The sequence below is a fragment of the Protopterus annectens genome, chromosome 6.part1, assembly GCF_019279795.1.
Source record: "Protopterus annectens isolate FY-2018-M chromosome 6.part1, PAN1.0, whole genome shotgun sequence".
Taxonomy (NCBI): Eukaryota; Metazoa; Chordata; order Ceratodontiformes; family Protopteridae; genus Protopterus; species Protopterus annectens.
In genome coordinates this window covers 520,241,359-520,253,376 of record NC_056738.1, presented here as the reverse complement: position 1 = coordinate 520,253,376, position 12,018 = coordinate 520,241,359, and the positions used below count along the sequence as shown (strand labels likewise).

The 12,018-nt window shown below is 34.4% G+C and overlaps 1 protein-coding gene across 1 annotated transcript in view; it reads right to left on the bottom strand.

Moving 5' to 3' along the window:
* The window catches only part of NBEAL1 (neurobeachin like 1), a 2,263,075-nt gene that overhangs the window by 595,890 nt on the left and 1,655,167 nt on the right, over positions 1 to 12,018 (bottom strand). The window contains exon 45 of the mRNA XM_044075407.1: positions 209 to 339. Coding sequence (XP_043931342.1) covers positions 209 to 339 — 131 coding nt within the window. The remainder of the gene's footprint in view (positions 1 to 208; positions 340 to 12,018) is intronic.

The following is a 12,018-nucleotide window of genomic DNA, read 5'->3' as shown; positions in this document are numbered from 1 at the left end:
AGAATAAAATGACAGGAGTGTCTCAGCTCCAGTCCTATGACTGGAGGAATGAACTGGAGGAAGATGATAGTAACAGCCCATGAATACAAACAACTGTCTAAGCCAAAAGACTGCACAGCATAATCTCAAAGACAGATACTGTTTTTCACAACATTCGCTAAATCTTTGATAGAAAGGCAAAGTGGTATGCCACTGCATCGATACTTACTGTTGAGGTTTTCCAAGAATTCAGGAAAGTAAAAGAATTCTGGGATGAGTTCTTTAACATCGCTGGGATTGTCAATAAGGGATTGCCAAGTGGCTGGAATGGAGTGAAACTGCCTGTCTGCACAATCGAACCTGTGAGCAAAAATGGGTATTACAATGTAAATATTAAAAATGTGAGCTTGTTACTATGATTTGAATTAAACAAATTTTAGACCAAGCAAAAAGGAATACTGTGGTAAACTATGCTGGAAAAAGAAAAACGATAAACAAAAAGAAAAAAAAATGTAGACACACCAATTATTTATTGAAACAAAAATATATGTGCAAAGCTTTCAGGTTCTACCCTTCTTCAGTGCTAATAAATAATTAAAAGTCATTCAATTTATAGTAAAATCAAATCAATCACAAGAGACAGCCATCCAATAAAAAAAGCAAAATATAAATATACAATTAAAACTAAAAATAAATAATTTCAATGACAGCATATTTGCTTCTTAACCAAAACAGGTTTTAGACTAATTGCACTATTCAGTCCAGGAAAAACATCAGGTTTAAGCTTTAGAATCCAATTGTATTCATTCATTTCCAAAATATTATTCATATTGCCCTCTCTAACACTCTTGTAAACAATATTAATAACTCTAAACTTGAACTCATGGGTGAGGTCAGTGTTTAGAACATGCTTTGCTAGTGCATTTGTCCGTATATTCCCATGTATACCGGAATTATGCTCAATAACACAACCTTTAAATTTATGACTACACTTGCCAATATAAAAACAAGGTAATTTTGAGCATGTCCCTAGATAGACAACATAAGCAGTATTACAAGTAGTAACAGTAAAACCTATATATCTTCCCTGTTACTGGATGTAAAAAGGTTGTGATATTAATATCTTTACAGCAGCTACAGTTATGGCAAGGAAATGTCCCCAGCCTATTAGTTACCCTACCATCTTTCTTTACTTTTAGATCTTTATAACACAGTCTCCTCTTTAAATTCTTACAGTTCCTGTAAGCAAAACTAGACTCATCGTCTATCAACCACTTCAACTCAGGCATAGTTGTCATAATTTTTTCAATTCTTTTGTATTACTTTTTTAACATCATTCTTCCCTCTATTAACTGCAATCACATATCTAATTTTATTCTTATTCAATAACAAATCTCTATTCATATCTAAATTATTATTTCTTGCTCCACTAAAAAAAAGGTTTTGTCTCTCCCCCTCTTTCATTGATTACTCCACTCAATTTCCTGCACTACTACCTCATTATATCCCCTTTCCTGGAATTCCATAGCCATTTTGTTCATTTGTTTCCTGCACTTAATTTCATCAGCATTCACTCTACTGATCCTGGTAAACTGGCCTTTAACTATTCCTTTAAAGACACATGGAGTATGCATGCTTCATCTATGAGTATATCTATTTGCATACACCTGCTTCTTATAAGCACTAGTGTTTATAACTCCCATGCTCTTAATTAATTGCACATCCAAATAAGTAATCTGTTCAGTACAGCAATTCATTTTAAATCTTGAAAAATCAGTGGTGCTATCTAAATATTCTACATATCTTTTCAAAATTTCATTTCCTTCCCATATTAAAAAACAATCTAGAAAACACTTATATAAATAAAACATTTGCATTCAAAGGATTTCCTTCACTGTATAAAAATTCATTCTCTCACTAACTAGATACTAAATTTGCGTTTTGTGGGTACCCATGGCCATACCAGCAACCTGCAAATGTGGTTGTCCCTCAAAAATAAATACAGTGGATATAAAAAGTGTACACACCCCTGTTAAAATGCCAGGTTTTTGTGATATAAAAAATGATGCCACAATAAATCATTTAAAAACTTTTCCCACCTTTAATGTGACCTATAACCTGTACAATTCAATTGAAAAACAAATCTGTTAGGGGAAAAATATAAAAAATAAAAAAAACGTACAATAAGCTGGTTGCGTAACTGTGCACACCCTTAAACTAATACTTTGTTGAAGCACCTTTTGATTTAATTACAGCATTCAGTCTTCTTGGGTAGGAATCTATCAGCATGCCACATCTTGACTTGCCAATATTTGCCCACTCTTCCTTGCAAAAGCACTCCAAATCTATCAGATTGCAAGGACATCTCTTGTGTACAGCCCTCTTCAGGTCACTCCACAGGTTTTTATTGGATTTAGGTCTGGGCTCTGGCTGGGCCATTCCAAAACTTTAATTTTCTTCTGGTGAAGCCATTCGTTTGTATGCTTGAGGTCATTGTTGTGTTGAAAAGTGAAATTCCTCTTCATCTTCAGCTTTCTAATGGATGCCTGAAGGTTTGGGCCAAAAATGGCTGGTATCTGGAACTATTCATAATTCCCTCCACCTTTACTAAAGCCCCAGTTCCAGCTGAAGAAAAGCAAACCCCAAAGCATGATACTGCCACCACCATGCTTCATCGTGGGGATGGTGTTCTTTTGGTGATGTGAAGTGTTGTTTTTGCGCCAAATGTACCTTTTGGAATTGTGGCCAAAAAGTTTGACCTTGGTCTCATCAGACCATAACACATTTTCCCATATGCTTTTGGGAGACTATGTATTTTTTTGCAAATTTTAGCTGGGCCTCGATGTTTTTCTGTGTAAGAAAAGGCTTCTGCTTTGCAACCCTACCCCATAGCCCAGACATATGGAGAATACAGGAGATTGTTGTCACATGTAGTACACAATCAGTACTTGCTAGGTCTCTTGGCAGCCTCCCTGACCAGTTTTCATCTCGTCTTTTCATCAATTTTGGAGGGACATCCAGTTCTTTGCAACATCACTGTTGTCCCATATTTTCTCCACTTTTTGATGACTGTCTTCATTGTGTTCCATGGTATATCCAATGCTGTGGAATTTTTTTTTGTACCCTTCTCCTGACTACCTTTCAACAATGAGATCCCTTTGATGCTTTGTAAGCTCTCTGCGAACCATGGCTTTTGCAGTAGCAGACAACTGAGTAAATGTCAGGAAAATCCTACTAAGACAGCTGAACTTTATTTGGGGTTGATCAGAGTCTCTAATTGATGGCAGGTGTGTACCCAAGAAGACTCAATGCTGTAATTAAATCAAAAGGTGCTTCAGCAAAGTATTAGTTTAAGGATGTGCACATTTATGCAACCAGCTTATTGTACGTTTTTTATTTTTTGAGATTTTTCCCCCAATAGATTTGTTTGTTTTTCAATTGAATTGTACAGGTTATAGATCACAATAAAGGTGGGAAAAGTTTTGAAATTATTTATTGTGGTCTCATTTTTTTTATATCGCTAAACCGTGGCATTTTAACAGGGGTGTGTATACTTTTTATATCCTCTGTACATTTTTGTAAGCACCATTTCAATCAACTGACAAATATCTTCAATACTGAGAAAACTCAGAACTCAATTAAAGAACACTTCACAACAAAGTTGGCAATGGTAAATGGAAGCAGCACAAACTCTACCAACCACTTTAAAGACCAAACAATCCAAGTTTAATAGGTTTTAGTGCTTTCGTCCAGTTTATAACAATGACTTCTTCAGAAACACGTATATAAAAAATATTCTCATTTAAATACCCTCACTGACAATCACATGCTCACCCTTATCCAATAAACAATTCTCTCACATTAATATTCACATTTATCAATTAAAATCAATGAAAATTCAATTCTAAAAGGGGAAATTGTATTCCCATAAACCAATAAAATGATAAAACCATATATATCACCACATTTAATCACACTTTCAATGAAAAAAGTTTCAAAACACTACTTAATGACACATTCTCATTTAAGCCTGGGGGGCTGTAGGCATTCAGTTTGATTTGCCACCATAATTCCTTTCTTTCCAGCAATACTTTCCAAGGCCCACCTCTAGGGTTTTCTTTTACTGTATGCATCCCCATAAAAAGAAATTTGTGACCATGAAGTTTCGAAACATGTTTAGTTAATGCATGCTAGTTGCCTGCTTTTTTATATCCAACATGTGTTCATATATCCTATCACGAAACTTCCTTTGGGTCTTTCCCACATAGAAAGAGGGACAATTTTGGCAACTTGCTAAATATACAATGCCATAGGTGTTGCAATCACAACAAAAATTACTCCTTAACTCAATGTTGTTGGCTATAGTCATATGCCCCAACTGGATGTGTTTACATTGTTTACAAAACCCACATCTATAGGTCCCTGGTCCTTCTGTATGTGGGCATTACCCTATTTGTGTTGTTCTGTTCCAAGAAATTCTTAATGGCAATATAACCATCAAAACATGAAAAAATATGCCAATTTTTCCTCAAAATCTCATTAATTTGCTTATAAATACCATTATATGTCAATATAAAGGGACAAGAAAAATCTCTCTCTTTTCCAACCCTGGTGGAGACCTGGATTATTTCTGTTCCTGTCTCCATCCTAAGCAATGGTTTTAAAAAAATCAGTTTTCCTTCTCAATTTCCTCTTTCACCCTTTGTATTAATAAACCAGGATATCCTCAGGCTTTAAACATATCTACCAACACTAAGGCCTCCCTCTGACAAACTTCATCTTCTGAAATTAACATTGGCATTATATATTAGCAAGTTGCCAAAATTGTCCCTGTTTCTATGCCGGAAAGACCCAAAGGTAGTTTTGTGATGGGCTATATGAAAACATGTTGCATATAACAAAACAGGCAACTAGCAGTGCTTAGCTAAACAGGTTTCAAAACTTCCTGGTCACAAATTTCTTTTTATGAGGATACATACAGTAAAAGAAAACCCTAGAGGGGGACTTTTGGAAAGTATTACTGGAACGAAAAGAATTATGGTGGCAAGTCAAACTGAATCCCTGCAGTCCCCCAGGCTTAAATGCGTCAATAAATAGTGTTTTGAAAGTTTTTTCACTAAAAGTGTGATTAAATGTGATATATTTGGTTTTAGCATTTTACTGGTTTAAGGGAATACAATTTCCACTTTTAGAATTGAATTTTCATTGATGAATGTGAATATTCATTTGAGAATTTTTATTGGCTAAAGGTGAGCATGTGATTATCAATGAGTGTATTTAAATGAGAATTTTTTTTTTATATACGTTTCTGAAGAAGTCATTGTTATAAACTGGAGGAAAGCTCTAAAACATATTAAACCTGGCTTGTTTGATCTTTAAAAAGGTTGGTGGAGTTTGCACTGCTCCGTTTACCATTGTCAACTTTGTTGTGAAATACTTTCAATATTCTTTCCTGACATATCAGTGTTGGTACAAAGAAAACCGGGTCTATATTGTGTCCGTAAAAAATGAATTCGCTGAACTGCATCTACGTTGAAAATGCAGTTCAGCAGATTGATAATAGTGAAATCGTGGTACAGTGAGGATCAGAAAATTTGCCCTTTCCTCACTGTAGTTCGATCTCAGAGTTCGTCTATATAATTAGCGGGGGGGGACAGAACCCCACAAGAGCGAATTTGCTGAACTGCGTTTTCGATGTAGATGCAGTTCAGTGAATTCATTTTTCATGGACATAATATAGACCCAGAAAATAATGTATGGCATTCAACCCATAATCATTTGGAATCACTGCAAAGAGTGAATTAATATCAAGCGCAATTAATAGGTTATTGACCACATTATTATTATACCGATCATAAAACATAGACAATAAAATCATCTGAGTCCTTAATTTAACTTCCAAAATGAACAAGATATTTACTCAAGACAGTCTGTAAATATATAGACAATGGTTTTGTGACCCTTCCCCTACCTGAGACTATAGGTCTTATAGGGGGATGGGTTACAGATTTATGAATTTTTGGTAGGCCATAAATTAATGGGGTTACTGGGCAGGGAACAGTAAAAAATCAAACAAATCTAAATAGAGGTCACCTTGTAAATGCATGTCATAAATCATCATATTCACATCTGCCACGCATTTCTTAATATCCATAAAATCAATTTATTTAAAAGTATTTGCATCAGATAAAAAATTGTGCATATATTTAACATAGTCATCTCTATTAAAGATGATAATAGCACCACCTTTACTGGCTTCTTTAACAATTATATCAGGATTACGTCTGAAATGCTGAAGTGCCTCATTATTCATCATAAGTTAGATTATAAACCTTTTTGTTTTCTTTTGTATCATATAATGCTATGAGTTCTCGCACACACAAATCATGAAATGCAGTAATAATAAGACAACTATTAGGAATGAAAACACTATTTCTTACAAATAGATCTAGTAGAAGTAAAAGAGTCTTTAAAAATAATTTTCAGGTTAAGATTTCTAGTAAAAACTTTCAAATCGGTTAAAGCATCAGTGATAGTATCTGCTCTACTAGGTATAAACTGCAATCCTTTACTCAATTTAATATCCGCCATTGTTAAAAGATAATCTGAAAGATTAATATCTTTAATGTCTGCATTTACTATTTTTGCCACAGTTCCTTGCTTTGAACCTGGGTGTATATATATATATATATATATATATATATATATATATATATATATATATATATATATATATATATATATATATATATATATATATATTTTGTTTCACTTACACCTGCTTGCTGTTGCGACCTTCCCCTTGATTGAATTGGTGGCTGTACATCTATTGTCTTCAGTAATTTCGGCATTATAGTTTTCACAGTCTTGAGAAAAACCTTACCACTATGAAAACTTTCATTTGATTTCACTGGTTGGGAAGCAGACAGGCTGACTAGTCCCTGAGCAGATACAGGTTCATCATTTCCACTGGAAAAATTTGTCAAAGTCTATTGCTGACTGGATAAATCCTCAGATGAACGTACTTCATTTGGATTGCTCTTAGAAGTGGTAGCTAGGGATCTGTTTGGCAGAGTTTTTTGTAAAGCTGCAGTTGGTACATCCCTATTGGTTGTTACTTCGGAAAGTGAGCACTGATTGGCCCCAGGTAGATCATCATTGGAAAAGGTATCCAAGCTCATCCATTAGTTCCTTTCGGAGTATATTAAAACTTAACGTTATCATCCCTTGGCCATGAGAAAATTTGGCCCAGCCTACAAGCATTAGCAGCTTTGATTTCTTCACAGATTCAAGCTTCTTATCGAAAGCTACTAATCTACCATTTGTTGTTAGATATGTACCAAGCTTTCGAATATGGGCATAGTAACAAGCTCATTTTCAACTTTTTTTATCTCAGTTAACTGTGCTCAATATCAGTATAACAAATCAGTCATAAGCAGCATATACATTCAGCACTCAACTTTAGATTCAACTGCTGTCATCTTCTCAAAAGCTCTGGTTAAGTGTTCGCATATGCTGGCATCTTGCGTATGTGTAAGCTTCAAGGTACAACCCCAAGCTCCAAATAAGCTAAAAAGCTCAGCCACTGCCATTGGAGCTTCTTAAAGGTTTGTACTTTTCTTTCAACTGTATTAACAAGGTTATTAAAGTTCTAAATCTTTTAGGCAATGGGCTCCCATACTCCCCATATCATTCCCCATATTCCTACATATATCGGACTTATCCTCAATAATACAATCTTTAAATTTACAAGTACACTTCCTGATGTAAAAACAAGGATATTTTGAGCATGTTCCTATATAGACAACATTTGGACAAATTTATAGTTTTAATTGTATATTTAAATTTTGTATTTTTATTAGATGGCTGTGTCATGGGATTGATTTGATTTTACCAGAAACTGGATGACTTTTAATTATTTGGTAGCAGCGAAGAGGGGTAGAACCCAAAAGCTTTGTACTGATATTTTTTGTTTCAATAAATAGTTGGGGCATGTCTATGTTTCTGTTTTTTTTTCTTTATAGTTTTTCTTTTTCCAGCATATTTTACCACAGTATTTCTTTTTGCTTGGTCTTTTGTCAAGAATTTTTGTATATACTGTGGGCACTATATTTTACTTGAGGATGACACAGCCTGCAATGGAAATGGATAGAGGATTTTCCTCTTCCATTTCAAATTGCTCTTTACAGGATATACTGCAGAAATCCAACAATCCTTTATTACTGCATTTAACTGCCTCTGAGATGGGAGAATATGGGATCAGTTGCCCAAAAGATTGATAACTTTAATAACCTTGTTATTACACTTGAAAGAAAGGTACAGACCTTTAAGAAGCTCCAATGGCAATGGTTGAGCTTTTTAGATCGTTTGGAACTTGAGGTTGTATCTTGAGGATTACGTATAACTCAAGATTGCCAGCATATGCGAACACTTACCCAGAGCTTTTGAGAAGGTGGCAGCAGTTGAATCTAAAGTTTAGCACTGAACATATGGTGCTCATGAAAGATTTTTTTACTGATATTGAGGCAGAGTTAACAGAGGAGATAAAAAAGGTGAAAATTAGCTTGTTACTATGCCCATGTTCGACAGCTTGATACACATCTACCAACAAATGGTAGATGGATTAGCAGCTTTTGATAAGAAGTTTGAATCTGTGAAGAAATGAAAGCTGCTAAGGGACATTAATGATTTTAGGCTGGGCCAAATTTTCTCATAGCCAAAGTATGATAAAGCTAATACGTTTCAATGTACTCTGAAGGAAACCATGGATGAGCTGGATACTTTTTCCAGTGATGATCTACCTGGGGCCAATCAGTGCTCACTTTCTTAAGTAACAGCCAACAGGGATGAACCATCTGCAGCTTTAAAAAACCTCTGCCAAACATCTTCTTAGCTACCACTTCTAAGGGCAATCCCAATGAAGTACGTTCATCTGAGGATTTATCCAATCAGCAACAGACAGACACATTTATCCAATGTAAATGACGAACCTGTACACGCTCGTGGATGGTCAGCCTGTCTGCTTCCCAACCAGTACAGTCAAATGTAAGTTTTCATAATGGTGAGGTTTTTCTCAAGACTATGAAAGCTATAACGTCAAAATTACTGGAGAAAACAGAAGTACCGCCACGGACTCAGTCGAGGGGAAGGTCGCAACAATGAGCAGGTTTAAGTGGAACAAAGAAAAAGAACGACAGCCCCCAGGTTCGAAACAAGGTACTTTGGCAAAAAAAGATTACAGATATTATTAATCTTTCAAATTATTTTTTAACAGTGGCAAATATTAAATTATTGAGTAAAGGATTGGAGTTTATACCTAGTGGAGCAGATACTATTATTGACGCTTTAACGGACTTGAATGTTTTTACTAGAAATCTTAACCTGAAACGTACTTTTAAAGACTCTTTTACTTCTAATAGAGATATTTGTAATACATCTAATGTTTTCATTCCTAACTGTTGTCCTAATATTATTGCGTTTCATGACTTGTGCGTGCAAGAGCCCAGAGCATTATATATTACAAAAGAAAATGGTTTATAATCTAACTTATGATGAATATGAGGCACTTCAGCATTTGCAATGTAATCCTGACATAATTATTAAAGAAGCTAATAAAGGTGGTGCTATTGTCATCTTGAATAGAGAATGACTATGTTAAATATATGCATGAAATTTTATCTGATGCAAATACTTTAAAAAATTTGATTTTATGGATATTAAGAAATGTGTGGCAGATGTGAATATGATGATTTATGACCTGCAACTACAAGGTGATATCTCTTTAGATTTATTTAATTTTTTTTACTGTTCCTTGTCCAGTAACCACATTGATTTATGGTCTACCAAAAATACATAAATCTGTGACCCATCCCCCAACGAGACCTATAGTTTCAGGTAGGGGATGGGTCACAGAACAACTGTCTATATATTTACAGACTGTCTTGAGTAAATATCTTGTTCATTGTCGCAGTTATATTAAGGACTCAGGTGATTTTTTTGTCAAAGTTTTAGGGCTGATATACTAATAATGTGGTCGATGACTTTTTATTAGTTACACTTGATATTAATTCACTCTTTACAGTGATTCCAAATGATTATGGGTTGAATGCCCTACATGATTTTCTTTGTACTAACACTGATATGTTAGAAAAGAATATTGAAAATATTTGTCAGTTGATTGAAATGGTGCTTACAAAAAATGTATTTCTGAGGGACAACTGTATTTGCAGGTTGCTGATGTGGCCATGGGTACCCCCATGGCAAATACCTATATAAATGTAGTATTGAATCAGTGGGAGAATAAATTTACATACAGTGAAAGAAATCCCTTGAATGCAAATGTTTTATTATAGAAGTGGTTTGTAGATTATTGTTTTTTAATATGGGAAGGAAATGAAGAAACTTTGAAAAGGTATGTGGAATACTTAGATAGCACCACTGACTTTTTAAGATTTAAAACAAATTGCACTACTGAATGGATTACTTATTTGGATGTGCAATTAATTAAGAGCATGGGAGTCAAACACTAGTGCTTATAAGAAGAAGGTGCATGCAAACAGATATTCTCATAGAAGAAACATGCATGCGTCACGTCTTTAAAGGAATAATTAAAGGCCAATATGCCAGGATCAGTAGACTGAATACGATGAATACGATAAAATTAAGTGCAGGGAAGAAATGAACGAAATGGCTATGGAATTCCAGGAAAGAAGATATAATGAGGTAGTAGTAGTAGTAGTAGTACAGGAAATTATGGGTGGAGTAATCAATTATAGAGGGGGAGTGACAAAACCTTTTTCAGTGGAGCAAGAAATAATAATTTAGATACTAATAGAGATTTATTATTGAAGAATAAAATTAGATATATGACCCCATTTAATAGGAGGACTAATTTATGCCATAAAAGTAATATAGAAAAAATGGAAAATTCTGACAACTATGCCCGAGTTGAAGTCTTTGATAGACGATGAACCTAGTTCTGCTTACAGAAGTGTAAGAATTTAAAAAGGAGACTGTGTTATAAAGATCTAAAAGTATAGAAAGATGGTAGGGTTAATAATAGGCTGGGGACATTTCCTTGTCATAACTGTAGCTGCTGTAAATATATTAATAGCACAACCTTTTTACATCCAGTAACATGGAAATTATATAGGTTATACCGTCACGCTACTTGTAATACTGCTTATGTTGTCTATCTAGGAACATCCTCAAAATGCCCTTGTTTTTACATTGGCAAGTGTAGTCATAATTTAAAGATCATATTATTGAGCATACGGTCGATATACATAGGAATATTTGGAAAAATGCACTACCAAAACATGTTCTGGACACTGATTCCAGTTCAAGTTTAGAGTTATTAATGTTGTTTACAAGAGTATTAGAGTTGGCGATATGAATAATATTTTGGAAAATAGTGAATACAAATGGATTTTAAGACTTAAAGCTGATGTGTTTCCTGGATTAAATAGTGCAATCGGTCTAAAACTTGTTTTGGTTAAGAAGGAAATGTATTACCATTGAAATGATTTATTTATAGTTTTAATTGTACATTTAGATTTCATATTTTTATTGGATGGCTGTGTCATGTGATTAGTTTTGCTTTACCATAAATTGGATGACTTAATTACTTGTTAGCACTGAAGAAGGGTAGAACCCAAAAGCTTTGCACTTATATTTTTGTTTCAATAAACAGTTGGAACGTGTCTTCATTTGTTTTTCTTGTTGTTTATATAATTAAACAAACGTTATCAGAATTGAACGTAGTTAAATGTGCGGTGAAGGGAAAAATGGATTCTCTACCTACTGCAGAAGGATATGTATAAAAAAACAGACATTTTAGCAAATGGTTATCACTGTATGGTGGATGAAAATGTACTTTTTATATGTGACTCAGCAAATACATAAATAGTAATGTATACTTGTGTGCTTACTTTCCACTTCACAGCTGGGGCAGCACTTAAAAGAATCTCCACATCTAATAACCAAATGTGCAGTGAGGAGTGAAGGCACAACACATCAGTTTCTCTTTAGTTATGTAAG